We start from the raw sequence: 18804 nt of genomic DNA on the forward strand, positions 1-18804 counted from the left end.
GCATTACAATCCACAATCACACTTCAATTAAAAAGAAAATTCAATACCAGCTTTAAACAACAATACATGAAATAATACACCAATGTCAAGGGAAAAGGGAAAAAAAAAAAATACAACCCACATGCTTGACATTCTCGCTATGTTCTCCAAGGAAAGAAATATGCACATGAAGCAAAAAATAAGTGAACAGAAAGTCTCATGAAACAGGATCAAGATCCATGGATATGAAACTATGCCTCTTGGTAGTTATGAATGAATATCCAAAAACTGTCTATAGATGTCAATTTAGCAAACAAAGGACCTTATACCTAAACAAATAGCAACTGTCTGCCTACATCCTGTTTATATATTTTTTTCCTTTTCTTTTTTTTTTCCCGTTTGTTTTCGCTCTTAGTAATTAGTAAAACCATAACATGTGGAAGCAATGAAGAGATCAAAGGGAGAGACCATCTCCACCTCAAAGGTTATTTTCATGGAGAAGTTTGTTCAAGAGGGTGGTCAGCAGGGCATCCCTCCTCTCAGCTCGGGTCTCTTCTCTCATCCTCCTCTGCTCTTCCCTCTCCCTCCAAGTCTGCTCAGCCATTATCCTCTCTCTTTCAAGCTTTGCCATTGTCTGTCGCCATTCCTGCTCAAAAAAAACCCGCTCTTGAACACGCCTCTCCATCATCTCCCTCCACTGCATCTCCATCCGATGTTGCTGCTGGAAAAATTCCTTCAGCAATTCCTGAATATCACTGTTTTTACTAGTGCTAGCATGCCCCATGTTGGTTGCTCTTGAAGGCTTGTCCAATGTGAGTCTTTCAGCCTTCCTTCTTCTGGAATTGCTTTTGGCAGGCCTCTCCCCCTCACTGTCATATTCATCCTCGTCTTCTTCATCTGAGATTTCATCTGAGGACCGATCTCCAGTTGATCTTTTGAAACTTTTCTTTGCCTGGCTAGAACCTGCCTCAGATTCAAGAAGTAATCGCTGCATGTTCTTTGCTCTTTCAGTGAATACCGCATGGAGTTGATCAAAAAAGGGGCACTGTCGTACATTATCTGGATCAGATGTCTCCTTCCCCTGTACGAGCTATACGAGATTATCCAAGTAAGAAGGAGCAAGTAATGCAAGTCTCAAGTATAAAATAATTTGACGTCTTAACCATTCACTATTAGCAAGAGAACCCAAGCTTTTTAGGTCCATCCATGGACTTAAAAAGCAAACGGGGTTGTCAAATGGAGTGCTAGTATCATTTCCCAAGTGAAAGTTGAGAACCAAATATTTACTGTCAATGGCAGATAAAGACAAATCTCAGAAACACTCGCTCATTTAGGACAGCAAACGATGGTTAAAACATCAAGCTCATATGTATATATATATATTTATTTTTTCTCAGACAATCATGGGGTAGAGTAGAAGTGACAGGAATCTAAACCCATTGATAGTTGGGATGCTCGTAAAGGATCAAATATTCCATAACTTCATATTTCTTCTAGGACTTGACGAAATGGTAGTGAAAATTTTAAGTTGATTGTGCTATGGTACTGCAAGTCTCCTGAGGCTCCTGGTTTGATTACTAAAAAAGGGGAGGAGCATATGGAGTTTTATACTTATCACGATTTAGAACTTGCATTCTCGCCTCTTTTCATGAAAACCATTCAGCACGCGTTATTGTTCACAGGAATCCTTTGTGCAAAAAGAACAAAAAACACTACGATATGCAAAACTCGTCAAAATCTTGTCTCCCAGAGTTGCAATTACCTTCGGCCTCGCAGAAATCAGATGCTAAAAAAAATAAACCCGAATTGAATGAATTCCGCAATTCCGGGTAGAGAGAGATAGAGAGCCACGAGAAGACAAGGGCAGAGAGAGAACCAACCTTGTAGCGATTGAGGAGGTTCTTCCACTTGCATTTGCACTGCTCGGGCGTCCTCTTGTACCCTCTCTCGCTCATCCTACCGCTCACCACCTCCCAAAGCGCCGTTGTCTTGCTCCTCTTACCACTGTTGGGAACGCCGGAAATGGTGTTAGCGTTAGTAGCGGCGGTGAGGTCCCTCTCCATCTCGACCTCCGCACGGATCGCGATGAACTCCCTCGTCTCCTGCTGGCTCCACTGAGGCTGCGTCGGAGTCTGTGGGCCAACCCTCTCCAAAGGAGGTTTTGGATTAGGATTAGGATTAAGCAGAGTGACCGACTTCATCATGTTCATTCGGCCCAAACCTTCAACATCTGCTCTGCCACCGAACATCAAATCCTTCCCCAAGAATTTGTAGTCGTGATTCGGGGATCGTCTGCTTCTAGGTGGGTTTTGTCTCTTTCCTTCTCTGGTGCTTTTCTGAGAGATCTCCGTTTTCTACAGCTTTCTCTGTTTCCAGTCCCTTTCAGTTCGCTTCCTGTACAAGACTGGTATCGTTGAAAACTCATCCCCTTTTTTGGGAATAAATAAATATTTGGTTTGTGCTACTTCGATTTTCCTCCCTCTCGGTGCTTACCGCCCGACATCCACGTCACATGTCGATATATTTTTTAATTTTAAAGTGTAATATTTTTATTTATACCAAAATTTTAGGTAAATAGATTTAAGCTTAGTTTGTATTGGCAACTCATCTCAATCTATTTTAATTCATCTCATCTCATCTTATTTTATTATTATAATTTTTTAAAATTTTTATACAAAATATAATAAATAATTTAACTTTTATTCTACTATTTACAAATCATTTCAATCTATCTTAACTTATCTTTGAATCTAAACCACTCCTAAATTTTCGCTATTTATTTTATTATGAAGTACATCTCATGTATTTATGTCAATATTTTTATGTTTTTTTGTGTAAGACTTTTATATAAATCCAGCACTTCTCAAACAGTACAGATTTTATAACTTCTATTCAAATTAGTTAATAGATCTCTATATCAACCATGCATTCTGATATAACAACGATTTTATAATTGTAATTTATTTTTAATTTAATATTTATTTTTATTGCTTTAAAGAAATTCGATTCTCAAAAATATTTTAATTCAATTTGATCTCCTACATTTTAATCCTACAAATTCTTGTCTTACACTTTTTTTTCTTTAATTTTTTCATGGACGATAATTAATAATGCATGATCCAAACATTAGGTCTCTTTCTTAATTGTAAAAATATTTGGCTAAGTTATAGAGAGTGTTTCCATCCTTTCTTCCTCAAATGTGTGGTTGTATTTCTCAATAGGTCACCAATCCTAATACTCTTAAATTATAAAGTTTTGATCTGATCGATGCATTGAGCAAATGCTCATACCAATTAAAAATGATAACGGGTGATGTTTAGAGAGAAAGATGATATGAGGATTTTGTGGTGTATAATTGTAAAATAATTTGTATATAATTGAGTTTGGTATTTATTGAATTTTGAGAAATGAGATTAAAAAAAATTGAATAAAAAAATTATAAAGTTAAAATATTATTAAAATATAATTTTTTTAATATAATTTTTATTTTAAAATTTAAAAAAATTAAATTATGTGAAAGTTTGAAAAATTTATAATAATTAGTTTAAAAATGTTGTAATAATTAATTTTAAAAAAATTTATATTTAAAAAATATTTTTTAAAAAATAAGATAGAAATGATAGAATCATTAAGTTTGGATTCGAAGATGACTTGAGATGAGTTGAGATGGATTGTGAATAGTAATGAGATGAGTTGTGAATAGTAGTGAGATTTATGAGTTAAAGTTGCTGAATAGTAATGAATAATAGTGAGATAAGTTAAGATGAGCTGAGATGACTTGCGAATCCAAACAAGCAAGCACCGCAAAGTGGAGCCAAAACCAAAAAGACGACAGCTGCTGGATCTGATCGTTTGTAGAAAGAAAGAGAGAGAACTCTCTCTCTGTCTCTCTCTCTCTCTCAAAAGTCAAGACGCCCTCTCCAACTTTTGTCACCTGTTGGTATTTCTTCCCTGTTTGAGTTCCCATCACCTCAACAACGCTCTCCTTCCTCCACAGTAAACTCATCAATCTTGAATCTTCTAATCTACTTTTTTTTTTCATATCTCTGTGGGGAAAAATGATAAATACGCAATTATTTTCATAATTTTTTACATAATTATATTTTAAATAAAGTGCATTTTTTTTTATAAATTAAGTTATAAAATATCATCATTTTATAAAAACATTCTTATTTTAAAGCATGTTGGCGTAAGAGATCCCTGTTATGCTTCGTCACATAATTAATACACAGCCTATTTGGTCAATAAATCTGACAAAATACTGATTGCATTTCTCTTTTCCAGCCTAAAAAGGGTTCTGAGGTTTGCCATTAGCCATTAAAATGGGCTTTCACATGAAGAAGGTTTCTCCTGCAATAGACATAGGATCATTTTATTTCTCATTTCGGTATTTTTTTTTTTTTAAGAGCAATGATGCATACAATACTTTTTACAATATATGATAAAAAATAGGATATTTTTATAAAGTATTACTTTTATATATTATTTTATAATAATATTTTTCATTTTAAATATAATTGTGAAATATATTATAAAAATATCGTATATTTTTCATTTTTCATACTTTAATTAAAATGAGAGATGAATTGTTAGATGAGTTGAGATGAATTATTATATTTTAATTTTACAGCCATTAAGGCCCGTTTGTTTTCATAGATGAGATGAGATGAGTTGATATTAAAGTTAAAAAGTTGAATAAAGTTTTGTTAGAATATATTTTTTAATATTATTTTTATTTTGAGATTTGAAAAAGTTGAATTGTTTATTTTATTTTGTATTGAAAGTTGAGAAAATTGTAATGATTATATGAGATGAAATGAGATAAAATGTTTTCTGAAAACAAACGAGGCCTAATCCCTCGAAGGTTTGCTTGGCTTCATTGCCGTTGAAAAATTGGGGATTTGATTTTATTGAAGCTGATGATGATCTCGCCCACTCCATGCCTACCGCCACTTCTTAGTTCTTTTTCTGTTTTTACTTTTTAAGAGCATTAATAATGACTCATGTAAAATATATTTTTTTGTAAAATATAAAGAAATTTGATCAAAAAAATATTTTCAATAAATTTTATATTTTGATCCTTATTTTAAATTTTATTACAATAAATTTTACTTTTCCATTGTCATTGTATTTGTAACACTCACACTCTAGGGATGGACCTATAATAATATTTTAATAGTGCTATCCAGTCATTCAAATAGTTTGTTCTTCCTATTGAACCTTCTTATTGGGATCTCTAGTCAGGAAGATTGGGTTGCCGCTACCGGTGACCTAATTAATAGACTTCAGTCCCATCCCCTTGATATACGTATAACCTTCGACTTTGCCAGTCCTTTTGTCAAAAGATCCGCTAAGTTATCTTCTGACTTTACATATTCCAAAGTCAGGTATCCATTCTTTATCAGGTATCTTATTGTAGAATATTTGATACTCAAATGTCTCCTCTTATGATTAAAGTGTTTATTATTACAAACATTTATCATAGCCTGATTGTCACAAAGAATAGAAATAGCTGGCATTGATTTTTTAACTAGTGGAATTTCTGATAATAAATTTTTAAGCCACTCTACATCATGTCCGGTAGTATCTAAGACTATTAATTCAACTTCCATAGTAGATCGTGAAATCACAGTTTGCTTGAAAGATTTCCAACCACAACTGCTCCATCGAGAATGAAAATATATCCACTCGTTCCCTTACGATCTATTGTGTCAGTTTTCCAACTAGCATTACTGTATGCTTCTAATACAGTGAGATACCTAGAATAATAGATACCATATGTCATGGTTCCTTTCAAATATTTAAGAATTCTATCCAATACCTTCCAATGAGAATCATCAGCCCTACTTGTATATTTGCTAAGTCTACTCACAACATATGAAATATCAGGTCTAGTAAAATTAACATACAGTAACGTACCAATAATCTGAAAATATCTCAGTTGTGATACAGGATCTCCAAGATTCTTACTTAAATGCAAATAAGAATCAAGAGGAATACTGATAGGTTTGCATTCGAATCTCTCAAACTTTTTAAGAATCTTTTCAATATAATGATATTGATTTATGCTAATACCATCACGAGATCTCATTAATTTAATACCAATAATTACCTGTGCCTCTCCTATGTCTTTCATATCAAAATTCTTAGGTAAAAAAATTTTAACATCAAGAACAATATCTATATTGGTATCAAAGATGAGAATATCATCAATATAAAGACATAGTATTACACATGCACCATCAACCATTTTAGTGTCTAAACACTTATCAGATTCATTTATCTTAAAATCATAAGATAAAATTATTTCATCAAATTTTTGGTGTCATTGTTAGGAGCTTGCTTCAAACCATAAAGAGATTTAATAAGTTTACAAACTTTCATTTCCTGTCCTGGAACCACAAATCGCTATGGTTGATCCATGTATATCTATTCTTCTAGAACACCATTAAGAAATGCAATCTTTACTTCAATTTGGTGGACCTCAAGTTTATAGATCGTTGCTAGAGCAATTAGAACATAAATTATGGTTATTTTAGTAACAGGAGAATATGTATCAAAATAATTGATACCCTCTATTCGTGTAAACCTCTTTGTAACCAGCCTAACTTTAAATTTATCAATAGTACCATCAGGTCTCAATTTCCTTTTAAAAATCCACTTACATCCAATGATTTTACATCCAGAAGGAAGATCACATAAATTTCAAGTGTCATTAGTTTTAAGAGATTTCATTTCACTATTTACTGCTTCTTTCCAGCAAGTAGAATCAATGGAAAACATGTCATTCTTGAAAGTCAATGGGTCTTCCTCTATAAAATAAGTATAAAAATCATGTCTAAAATCATTTTCCTTTCTAACTCGTTTTCCTCTTCCAAATTCATTTTCTAATCCAGATACATTATCAGGATTAGGTATAATGGTAGGTCGACTACTGGTAGAAGGAAAACTTACTGTAGGTAAAGATCTTTCTAACTTATTTTTAAAAGAAAATAGATCTTCAAAGAATATTGCATCCCTAAACTCCATGATGGTGTTGGGATCAATACCTTGGACTTCTGATTTGATAATCAAAAACCTATATGCAGAACTATGTCTAGCATACCCAATGAATACTGCATCTACTGTGTTAGGACCTAATTTCATTTTCTTAATTTTTGGAACATTAACATGTGCAAGACAACCCCAAACTCTAAAGAAATTAATATTGGGTATTCTACCATTCCAGAGTTCATATGGTGTCTTGTCAGATCCCTTAAATGGTACTCTATTCAATATAAAATAAGATGCAAGTATTGCTTCCCACCATTGCTCAAGTAGGCCGGAACTAGAAAGTATGCATTTGACTATTTCTATTAAGGTTCTATTTTTCCTTTCAGAAACACCATTGGATTGAGGAGAATATAGAATGGTTTCCTCATGTATAATATCATTCTTTTCACAATGTTGAACTAATTGATTAGAGGAATATTCACCTCCTCTATCAGATCTGATAATTTTAATCTTTCTCTCCAATTGGTTTTCAACTTCAGTTTTATAGACAACAAATTTATTAAATGATTCATCTTTTGTTTTCATCAAGTAATCAAAACAAAATTTAGACATATCATCTATAAAAGTAATGAAATATTTATTACCACCTTTAGAAGATACACAATTTAAATAACCACCATCACTATGAATTAATTCAAGTAGCGATGAATTTGTTATAACAGATTTAAATGGTTTTCTAGGCTGTTTTGATTGAACACAGATTAAACATTTTCATCCATATCAACAGGAATTTTAGGAATAATATCTAAATCTATCACTCTTTTAATATTATGATAATTAACATGGCCTAATATAGCATGACATATTGAAGATGAACATGTAGAAAATACAAATTTATTATTAGAATCAAATTTGTATTCTACATTGTTTTGAATATTTATTACAAACAAACCACCACTCACATAGCCTTTTCTCACAAATGACCTATATTTAGTTACAATAACTTTATTGGATTGAAATAATAATGTGTAGCCTGCCCTACTATGTAAAGCTCCACTAATTAGGTTTCTTATCGCCTCTGGTACGTAAAATATTTCTTCTAAAGGAAGTGTATTTTCAGACGTTAATTTGAGTTCAATTTTTCCTATTCCAAATACTTGTGCAGAGGCGGAGTTACCTATTGTCACTTTTATGCCACTTGTGTCATGATCTGTTGAAAAAAAATTGCTGTTAGAAGTGACATGTACATTGGCTCTTGTGTCTACTATCCAATCAGTAGCACTACAAGCCAGATAAACTTGGGGACTTATGATTACATACCGTTTATCAGTTCCAACAAAGTCTGTCCCGGAAAGTACCATATGAGCCTCTGGATTAGGAGATCTTGATTGTTCATTGCCTTCGTGTTTCTTCTTCTTATAGCGACAATTTTTGGCCAAGTGACCCGGTTTGTTATAGTTAAAACAAATGGGTCTTTTATCATCTTTGTTAATATAGGACTTTGATTTCAAATTATTCCCATAATTAGTTTTACCCTTATTGAATTTGAATTTCTGATGTATTGGGTTCTTATGTGTTTTATGGCCTTATACAATATTTACTTTAGACTGAAAATCAAAAACTAATGGTGGGATGGGATCATTTTTCAAGTGTTGTTCTTGTATCCTAATGGCAGAGATCAAAGTTTCCATGGTCATATATTTAATCTTATGTTTAAGAGATAGACCAAAATTTTTCTATGAAGGAGGCAACTTATCTATTGTACAATCAACTTAGAGACACTTGGTAATACACATTCCCCGTTGGCCCAATTCATGGTAAAAAATAGTTAACTCATGGGCTTACTCTATCACAGATTTGGAATCATCCATCTTGAAACTAAGAAATTGGATTGTGTTGTACTTATCCATTCCGACATCTTGTACACCATATTTCTTATCAAGAGCATTCCAAATTTCTTTGGCATATTTAATGTGTAGATAAACATAAAAAAGTGTATTACTTAAATGATTTAAAATCATACATCTATACAAATTATATTTTTCTGCATATGTTTGCAAATCAATAATACGTGCGGGCTCATGTAAATTATCAGAAGGATGATAATTTTCAATAACAAAATATAATTCAAGTATTATAAGAAAGATTTTCATTTTTTCTTGCCATCGCTTAAAATTGACTCCTCCAAATTTCTCGGGTGCAATTGGTTCGTTTGAAATTATGGTGGCAATCAAATAATTAAAATACACATCTAGTTTAACAAAGAGGTTCTACTCTAAGATTGTTGGAAAATATTTTGAAATGCTTTGTAAACTAGAGAATATGTAAAATAATAAGAACAAATTAGAAAGAGAGAACCTGGCGTTGGGGCACGTTGTGATGGACGCTTTTCTTAGAGTAGATTCCGCCACCTCCAATTATAAATATGCACTAGACTTCTTGACAGTCTACTCCCAAGATACAATAACGTCGGCTCCCGCTAATCTCCTCATCGGTGCACACAAAATGAGATCCTCAAACCCGATATAAAATAGCCAAAACCCAAATAAAGAAAGACAAAAAGAATGAGGAAGTGTTTCTCTAATTTTTGTAGAGAATTTGGAGATATTGAATTTGTGGGTAGGGTTTCCTATTTATAGATAATAAAATGACACTTGTAAAAAAGTCACAACTAGAATGAAATGACACTTATGAAAAGTCACAACTTATTTAAATAAAATGGTAATTGTGAAAAATCATATCATATAAATGAAATGGTATATATGAAAAATCAAATCACATAAATGAAATGGTACTTGTGAAAAATCATATCATATAAATGAACACAACTTATATAAATGAAAATATATTTGTGAAAAGTCACAACTAAAATGAATGAGCACTTTTGAGAAGTCATAACTTCTCAAATATTAGAGAATACATTGAAAAAGTTTATAGTTCACCAAAAGGCACAGCCCTTTATTTGGTTGGGAAGCAGTTAAGGCTCATATTCTCAAGAGGCATACATTAAGTACCAAGACAACTTTTGATTTAAATCTAGACAACAAACCGATACATTAAACAAAGGTAATGATTCACTTTATTTTTATTTTACATCAAATATTTTAATCATTTCTAAATTTAAAAACTAACACCATTCACACCCCACTCTCTCAAATTCTCTCATTCTCTACAATTGCTCTCCGTGCCTCACTCCCCGATAGTTCTTTCCACTCTCTCTCGCCTGCAGTTTTTTTCCCTTCACCAAGAATAGAGCACTGCCCAAAACCGTATTATCACAAACCAAGACCACCACCGTAGCTTATTCCTTCTCATGACCACCCCCAGTGGCTCTCCCTCATGGTCACGACAACAGACTTGTATGCACCACCATCCTCGAGTCCACATCACCACCATAGTGGAGCCACTTAAGATCAAGCCACTGCCATGAATGGTGAAACCCAGCCTGAGACGTAGCCGTGTGTCACGTTCAGTAGCGTTGATGCACCAGACCACCACTGCACAAAAAGAGGACCTCGACTAGCCACCAAGAACCACCCAGCCACTGCCTCGCACAACCACTACCTGCCCTTTGTAAACCATTGTGAGCCTCTAATCCACTACACGAAAACAGAGCGACACCCCCAACCATCAGTTCCTCGCGTCAAGCATGGTCCCACCACAAGCTGCCTAGCCACCACGCAATGCGGCGTTGCAATACACGTAGCACCCATCCCAACAATTGCTATGCAACAACCAAACGAGAGCCACCCCACGTGCACCTCAGAAAACGCCGCACGTAGCCAACCTCTGTCCCCCTCCACGTCGAACCCTCATGCAGAGAAAGTGTCGATCACTACTCCACAGGCCACTGTCGTTGCACCATGGATCTTGACACTGACGCCGTGAAGCCAAAAACAAGCTGCACCGTTCAACCCTTGCCACCTGCCTCGAGCTATTGCTCTCGCCGAAAAATAAGTCTCCATTGTCGGACTCGACCCTGTAGATGCATACCGTGCACCACCTTCGCAGCCCACACACTCCATTGTACGTAAGCTCATTCACCCTCCCTCTCTCTTCCCTAACCTAAATTCGTCCTTTCCATGTATGAAAGGTCACAGCAAAATTAAAAAAAGAAAAAAAAAAAGAAATAACCCTCCCAGTTTAGTGTTGATGATAATATTTATTATTTATAATGATTTTTTATAATAGAACTAAGCATAAATCAATGTTTGATTGTCGAGATTTTTTTAAGATTTAACCCTATAGTTGGAGAAATTATGTGGGAATCAATTAATTATAGAGTGAATATATTTTAGGATTTCGAAGATTTTAGGTTGTAGGAAAATATAAATTATCTTAGTATTTTAGGATTTTATTAGTAGTATGGCTCCGAGTTAAATTGAGATACTTATATATTAGTGGCTTTGGGTAGGGTTGGGACATGGATTTTGTTTGAGTTCAAAGATTAGCGAGGTTTCTATGCTAAATTTTATATAAAGAAATGAACTGGGTTGATTTTGGAAAAAATATGTATATTTTGTCATGAAAAGAAATTTGAAACGACATCGGTTATTTGTTTTGCATTATGCATGAAATTTGTATGAAAGATAAAGTACATCATGACTAGTGTAGACATGAGCAAAGTTTTGGCATTATGTTTTTGAACTGTGCAAAAAAGAGCAAATATGAAATCTTTTTTTATTTTTTTTTTATTTTTGCATGATTATGAAAGTATGCTATGAATCAGTTTTAATTACGAAAAGATGTTCTAAATTGGTATTGATTATGTGAAGATGCTTTGAATCTAGGGGTACCCTACCCCTGTATGGGCGGACGGGCTACCCTGCATTGCACATGCGGGGGCGAGGGTTCCACCCCGCACGAAGGACCCCTAGCGGGGGCGGGGGTTGGGTTGACCCCAACGAGGCCCAACCCCTCCCTGCACCCTCCCAAATTTATAATAAAAAATATTATTTTTTATATTTATATAAATAATTTATATAAATAGATATTGTATATAAATATATACAATTTGTTAAAAACTTGAATTCAAGTTAATGGATTGCTTTGGTATCCTATGCCAACTTTTATATAAGAGGCCAAGACAATAAATACTCATTTTTAAGCAATGTAAATACAACTATAATGAGTTTATATTTTTTTGAGTAAAGTTTTTAATTATATTATATTATAATCTGGTGTAAAAAAAGTATAGATCCCAAAAAAATTATAGACCCGGTGAATCATTGGCTTGTGCGGGGAGGGGCAGTGGTTTCAACCCCACCCCTAGCTACCAGGGCGGGGGGCGGGGAGGGGGTGTGCCCCTACCCCTCTCCATGTGGGTGGCACCCCTATTTGAATTTGTTTTGATTATGTGAAAATAATATGATTATGTTCAGTACCATGTTTGATATAATGTGGTATCGAAAAACTTTTGGCATGACATGTTGATTCTGTATCTGACTATGTTTTTGCTCTGCTCGACTTTACCACATGTGTAAAACCATGGCTTCTGTTTGGGTTGGTACCAACTTCTTTGTTTTTGAATGTACCCACTTTGAAAACAAAAGTGGTTTTCTATGTGGTCTTTCATGTGTGTATATTCTGGGCTCTGAGAATAATAAAGGGAAGATTCACTTCTGTTTCTGCCCGATTTGGCAACCGGAGATAGCACAACCCTACCACGGGGGTTAAACATGGTCTTTGTTATTATATATACGATATGATATGATGATGATGATATTCAGTTATGCTATACCAAATATATATATTTTTTAATATGAATATTTCTGAAGTGTTGCTCTAATAGTTTGAGAATGTGTTTTGGTTCCATACTCTGAAATTAAAAATGTTTTGCTATGCATTCTTAACTTTGTGAAAAAAGCTAATGTTTACATACTAGTATGTTATCTGCTAACTAAATTGTTGATAACTCACCTCTTATTTTCATAATATTTTCAGATATTTTTGGGTGTTTCAGCTGAGGGTTTAGAATGGAATACATGGGTAAGACTATGTGAGTATAGTGGATTAAGTACAATACAAAGAGAGTACTTGATTATTGGAGAATTTTATTCAATACAATTGTCGTGCTCTGATGATGTGGTATGTTGAGAGGTTGACGTTTATATTAAGACTTTGTGCTGTTTCTAGTTAATTACTTTGGAGTACTATACGATCCCATTTAGATAGTGAAAGTGTTTCATCTCATCTTATCATTATGACTTTATCAAATTCTCACACAAAATATAATAAACAATTCAACTTTTTGAAATACTAAAACAATAATAATATTAAAAAATAATATTCTAACAATATTTTATTCAAATTTCATCTTAACTCATATCATCTCAACTCACTATCCAAACGACACCTTAAAACAATGAGATTTGCGTATAATTGAGAATTTGGATTCTATATATGTATTGTGAGATATTATTTGAAGTGAAATTTAGAAACTCTGTGACTCATCCGAGACCGGAGCATTACAAAGAGAGTTAATTTCAATTTAAGGAAAAGAGATAAAAGTGCGTAATTGAGATATATAACCTGCGATGTTATTATTTTAGGTAGTTCATAAATCAATTATTTAAATAAAAATTACTTGAGATACGACATACTCATATTAGAAATCCCATTTTGGCAATAGTAGAAAAACAATGATTTGCCACATATTTATTGGATGTTTGGGAAGGGTGATGAAATGAAAACTTTATAAATAGTAATAAAATGATTTGTGAATAATAATGAGATAGTTTGAGTTAAGTATTTATTGAGTTTTAGAAAAAGAGAAAGTTAAATAAAAAATATTATAAAATTAAAATATTGTTATAATATAATCTTTTTATATTATTTTTGCTTGAGATTTGAAAAAGTTCAAATGTTTTTTATTTTTTATTTGAAAGTTTAAAAAAATTGTAATAATTAGTTTGAAAGTGTTTGTATTTAAATAACATTTTGGAAAGAAAATGAGATGGAATGAATTGGGATGAAAAACTTTTCCAAACGTTCCTAATTGGAGTAATGTACTCCGTAATTCCATAATTCTTTTGTCCAAATTTTAGAGAGGTTTGGGTTCAGAGATAAGTTGAGATAGGTCGAGATGGTTTGTAAATAGTAGAATAAAAATTTGAATATTTGTTATATTTTGTGTAAAAATTTGGGAAAGATATTTTGAAATTTAAAAAATTTGAATTATTTATTATATTTTATGTAAAAATTTAAAAAAATTATAATGATGAGATGAGATGAGATGAATTAAAATAAATTTTAAATCCAAACCTCTTATAGAAATATAATAAGAACGCCCAATCTTGGGCCTCGAAGATCTGATCAACCCAACCCATTAAGAGGCCTGCTAAGTCCAGTATTTGTTAAGACAAACCTCGTAACCCTCACGCCGATCGATCGCCCCACTCATTCTCTCTTTCCTTGAGTTTGTTCTGATTGTCCGTCCCTGTCTGTCAAACCAGGATTCATCTTCCAATTCTTCTGTATATCCCTCTCTCACTCTCTTGCTCTGTTTCAAGTTTTATTGTGAGCTTCGAATCGACTATATAATGATTAAAATTTATTCGCCGTGCGTGACCTCCGTCGTTGTCCGTCAGAATCTTCGCGTGTTCGGTCCTGGTTTGAATCCGTTCGCACCCTACTGCATTGCCAATCACTCTCTCTCCTCCTCTCGTTAATTCTTTTCTCGCTTTCTTTTCCTTGTTTGCGCAATTGAGTTTTTTCCAAAAACATGTAAATTCGCTGTCTTCTCGGTCTTGAGAATTGCAAGCACTCGATCTTAGGGTTTCTTGTTCTTTGGTCGTGTTCTATTTGGGAATCTTGCGGTTGTTTCCGTATATACATACATATTATCTCTGAGAAGGGTTTATTGGTGATTATTTCTGCGAAGTATGCCCCAGGAGCAGGCAGGTTCAATTCGTCGAAGCTTGTCGAGAAGGCGGTCGTTGAGGTCTGAGGTGGATAGGGATGATAGAGGATGGACTCTGCTGCACATTGGTGCCCGTAAAGGTGATCTTAAGGAGGTATGTTTTGTTCCTTTGCTTCACTTTTTGAGACTCTAGGATAATTTCACAATCCTTCATGTCCTTTTATCTTTTCTTTCCTCTTTTTTGGATCATTCGTGTTTCTACTCATCAACAGCTGTAAGGAAAAAAAAATCATTTTTTAGATATGTTCTAATGATGTGTTTCTTACCATGGGATATATACGGAAAGACCTGCTAGATATTAGGAAATCTATTCTAAAGCCTTCCAAGAACGTGATGATTTTAGTGAGGGACAAAGGTTTTATCAAAAGTATGAACCAATATTCCGGGCCAATGAGCTTTAGACTTGAGTTGGACCCACTAAGTTCCTGGGTTATAGAGAGAAAAATATACGATTAGGTTAACATGATGCATGAATATATACCAACTGACCAATTTTAATTTGATAACAAATTGGGACTCAATTAATTAGCCTTTATTCAAGTACTCCCACTATTTCTTTGTTCTTTTGAGCAAGGCCGATATGCATGCAATAGAACTGTGTACGCATGTTTGTGCACACATAGCTCTTCAGAAGATTCTGAACTAGTTCCATTACAATTTTACAATAATTGATGAACTATACTTGTATCAATAAAGAAGAAGACAAATTCTTGAAAGTCGTTTACAATGCTGCTATAAATAAGAAATAAAAGCTGGATTTTCTGGCTTTTTTTCCATGGCAATCAAGTTTCTGAACATCTTTCTTTAGAATCCTAGTATTTTTTTCTATTTCCAAAACCCTAATCCAAACCAATTTTCTGAACAACAACCAAAGGACGCAGATACTGCTGATAATTATGAAAGAGGGAAAGCATTCCCTTGATAATGTGATAAAATTATTTGATTTTTCAAGGAGAAACTGTTTTTATGTATATTGTTGGAATGTTGGAAATGCTTTTTGTACACCATCTGCTAATTATGGGTATAACTTTGTTGCTATGCTAATGACTTCACAGTTCACACTTCTTCTCTGGCTAAAGAGAAGTTGATTTCATTTTATTTGAAACAGGTGAAACGACTTCTTGATGAAGGGATGGATGTGAATGTGGCTGCCTGGGGCCCCAAATCTAAAGGGGTGACCCCTCTCCACCTTGCTGCTGAGGGTGGTCATGTTGAGGTTATGGATGAATTGCTAGAGCGTGGTGCTAACATTGATGCTAGAACCATCGGGGCTTGTGGTTGTAAGTTATTTCACCTCATAGATGAAGTGGTCCTGAGTACTTCCCTCCTGTTTTTTCTTAATATTTTCCAAATGAACAAGGGTCTTCAGGATTCCTCGTCATAATTTACTTTTCAAATGAACAATATGATTTTGAACACAGATAAGAGATAATGATTTTTTTTCCTTTTATGTTAAACCTAGGGACACCGCTTCACAGTGCAGCTAAAGAAAGAAGGAAGGAGGCAGTGAAATTCCTGATAGAAAATGGTGCGTTCTTGGCAGCTGATATCAATGACAGCAGATTTAATCCACCACTCCATTACTGCTCTGGTCTTGAGTGGGCTTATGATGAGATGAAGCGTTTTCGGCAAGAGAACTCATCAGCTGGTGAGACATCCTACAGCTCAGAAAGCTAAAATAAAATCTCCCCGTTGCCATTGCCATGGCCTTGCCCTGCTGCTTCCTGCTTCTGGTTCACTTTGCATTAACATGTTATATCTGTGTACCACGGTTGTTTGAAGTTTGGGGTGTTATGAATTATGATGACTTACTATGCTGATTTCCTTCAAGCATTTCGTATATTTGGAAACTATATTGTTACTTTCTTATTGCGTGTGTGTCTTTGAAAGTAGAGCTCCAAATGAATCGATCTACATTTGGAAACTTTATTGTTACATTCTCATGTCGTCTGTCTTTGAAAGTAGCGTTATAAATGAATCTGAACTATATTGTAGACGGTTTTAGTTATAGAAACCTGATTCCTTTTCACCTAGTCATCAAAGGAATTGAGCTTAAGCAAAGATTTAGGCTTAGTTTCTTAAAAAGTCCAGTTTATAAGATTTTTTTTTTTTAATTATTTGTTCGATATGTAAAGTAAATTTTATTAATACAAAAATAATATGTACTCTTAAAAAATGCACCTAATAAGGAACTGGAAAGTAAACTTTCACAAAGCGATTAGAATCTTCCCATTTCTATCACAACCAAACTAACAGCATCTACATCTCTAGTTAAAGATATTTGGAAATAATTTTCATCTCATCTAATCTAATCACATCTCAACTCACATCATTTCATCTTATTTTCATCACAAACATTATTTAAGCACAAATACTTTCAAACTAATCATTACAATTTTTTCAAATTAATTATTATAATTTTCCTAAAATTTCAAATAAAAAATAATTTAACTTTTTCAAATCTTAAAACAAAAATAATATTAAGAAATTATATTCTAACAATATTTTAATTTTATAATATTTTTTATTCAACTGTTTCTCCTTTCTTATAATCAAATAAATACATTAACTTAAATTATCGCACTATTATTTACAAATCATCTTATTATTATTCACAAAATTTTTATTTTATCTCATTCCCTAAGCATCTGTGTTTGGATAAAGTACACTTTCCAACACTTTCCAAATATTTTCGTACGAATGAGGAGACTCCACATGCCAAACACAATTTGAAGTAGTATGGAGTAGTTTTCAAAAGTTTCTTGTTTCTGTGTGTCACTATGAGTCGAGAGTTCGCTGCTCGCGTGTGAATGCCAGTGTGCGACGGAGAGGGAGAGGGAGGTTCGTGGTGGTTGGGTCTGCGAGAGTTAGTTGCCGGTGTGAGGTGGTGGAGGTGTAGTGGCTTGGGTGACCGCGTACAACGGCGCAAGTGGATAGAAATGGGTGAAACTCATTTCGGTTAGGTTACCATAGGGGAGAGAGAGCTGCGTGTAGGGGAGATCGGTGGTGGTTGGCTTGGTCGCCAGCGTGAGGGGGAGTCATGTTAGACCCCCAAGTCGAGTTGCCTCTAGAGATGCCGCACATGCCCTAGTCATGGTGGAAACATATACCTTGGCTAGCCCACAACCATGCCTTAGCTGGTGGGAGGTCATGCACGGGGCGCCCAACATGCACGATGGCACTCACGGGGCGCCTAGCATGCGGGCTACCGAGGCTACCGAGGGCCTGTCCAAGCGCACGGCCAAGCACCGCACAGCCCGTGCGCGCAGCACAGCCCATGCCCTTGGCATGGCGCGCCGCACGCCCACGAATGTGTGCAGGCACGTGCGCACGCTAATGGGCCGCGTGGCCTTGCGCGCGCCCATGTGCCGCAAGGCCATGCGCACAGCCTTGTGCCGCACGGCCAACCCAGCCAGCGCGCGCACGCCCAGGCCACCAGCCTGCCGCACGCCAGCACATGCCTATACCCACCATCCTGCCGCACACCAGTGAGGTTAGTGGCATGCCTTACGGCATGCCATCCAACGCACGGCTCCAGCCTGTGCCTTGCAGAGCAGGCCAGTGGCATGCCCACCATGCATGCCATCCAGCGTATGGCTCTAGCCCATGCCTTGTAGCCAGCGCCTAGGCCACCAACCTAGGCCATGCAGCGCACCACCATGGCTCACCATCAGCAAGCCATGCCGCACCACTTGACCATGAACCAGCCCGAGACCACCATGCACCATTCTAGCCCATCATGGGCCATGCATGCCACGGCTAGACTTGGTCCATGACCACTATCATGTTATTTATTTTATTTAATTTCAAGGGACCTATTGGGGGTTTTCAAATTGTTTTGCTTATAAATAGAACCTTATGCATTTGCCTTAAAATCTTTTGACAAAACTCTTAGTGAATGAACTATTGTT

The 18804-nt window shown here is 35.1% G+C and overlaps 2 protein-coding genes across 3 annotated transcripts; one reads left to right on the forward strand and one right to left on the reverse strand.

Moving 5' to 3' along the window:
• Positions 1-30: 30 nt before the first annotated feature.
• LOC109001087 (trihelix transcription factor GT-3b-like) lies at positions 31-2392 on the reverse strand. 2 transcript variants are annotated; one of them, XM_018978222.2, is made up of 2 exons: positions 1860-2392; positions 31-1060 (listed from the first exon to the last, which is right to left on the reverse strand). In XM_018978222.2, exons 1-2 carry the CDS (start codon positions 2226-2228, stop codon positions 458-460), a joined length of 972 nt encoding a protein of 323 aa, XP_018833767.1. In that variant the 5' UTR covers positions 2229-2392; the 3' UTR covers positions 31-457. The 2 variants fall into 2 exon arrangements, with proteins under 2 accessions (XP_018833767.1, XP_018833766.1); XM_018978221.2 differs by having other exon boundaries at positions 31-1069.
• An 11958-nt stretch (positions 2393-14350) lies between these two features.
• LOC109001089 (phytochrome-interacting ankyrin-repeat protein 2) lies at positions 14351-16828 on the forward strand. Its single transcript, XM_018978224.2, has 3 exons — positions 14351-14987; positions 16002-16173; positions 16356-16828. The coding sequence occupies exons 1-3, from the start codon at positions 14856-14858 to the stop codon at positions 16568-16570; spliced, it is 519 nt and encodes a 172-aa protein (XP_018833769.1). The 5' UTR covers positions 14351-14855; the 3' UTR covers positions 16571-16828.
• The last annotated feature ends 1976 nt before the right edge of the window (positions 16829-18804 follow it).

The sequence above is a fragment of the Juglans regia genome, chromosome 2 (genome assembly GCF_001411555.2).
Source record: "Juglans regia cultivar Chandler chromosome 2, Walnut 2.0, whole genome shotgun sequence".
Classification (NCBI taxonomy): Eukaryota; Viridiplantae; Streptophyta; class Magnoliopsida; order Fagales; family Juglandaceae; genus Juglans; species Juglans regia.

What these genes read in the sequence shown, in the direction of transcription:
- LOC109001087 (XM_018978221.2), bottom strand. Translation starts at nt 2,228, where the DNA reads ATGTTCGGTGGCAGAGCAGATGTTGAAGGTTTGGGCCGAATGAACATG. An exon ending in ACCTCCTCAATCGCTACAAG is followed by an intron (nt 1,070 to 1,859) that starts GTTGGTTCTCTC and finishes AATCTCGTATAG; the next exon opens with CTCGTACAGGGGAAGGAGAC.
- LOC109001089 (XM_018978224.2), top strand. Translation starts at nt 14,856, where the DNA reads ATGCCCCAGGAGCAGGCAGGTTCAATTCGTCGAAGCTTGTCGAGAAGG. An exon ending in GTAAAGGTGATCTTAAGGAG is followed by an intron (nt 14,988 to 16,001) that starts GTATGTTTTGTT and finishes TATTTGAAACAG; the next exon opens with GTGAAACGACTTCTTGATGA. An exon ending in AACCATCGGGGCTTGTGGTT is followed by an intron (nt 16,174 to 16,355) that starts GTAAGTTATTTC and finishes TGTTAAACCTAG; the next exon opens with GGACACCGCTTCACAGTGCA.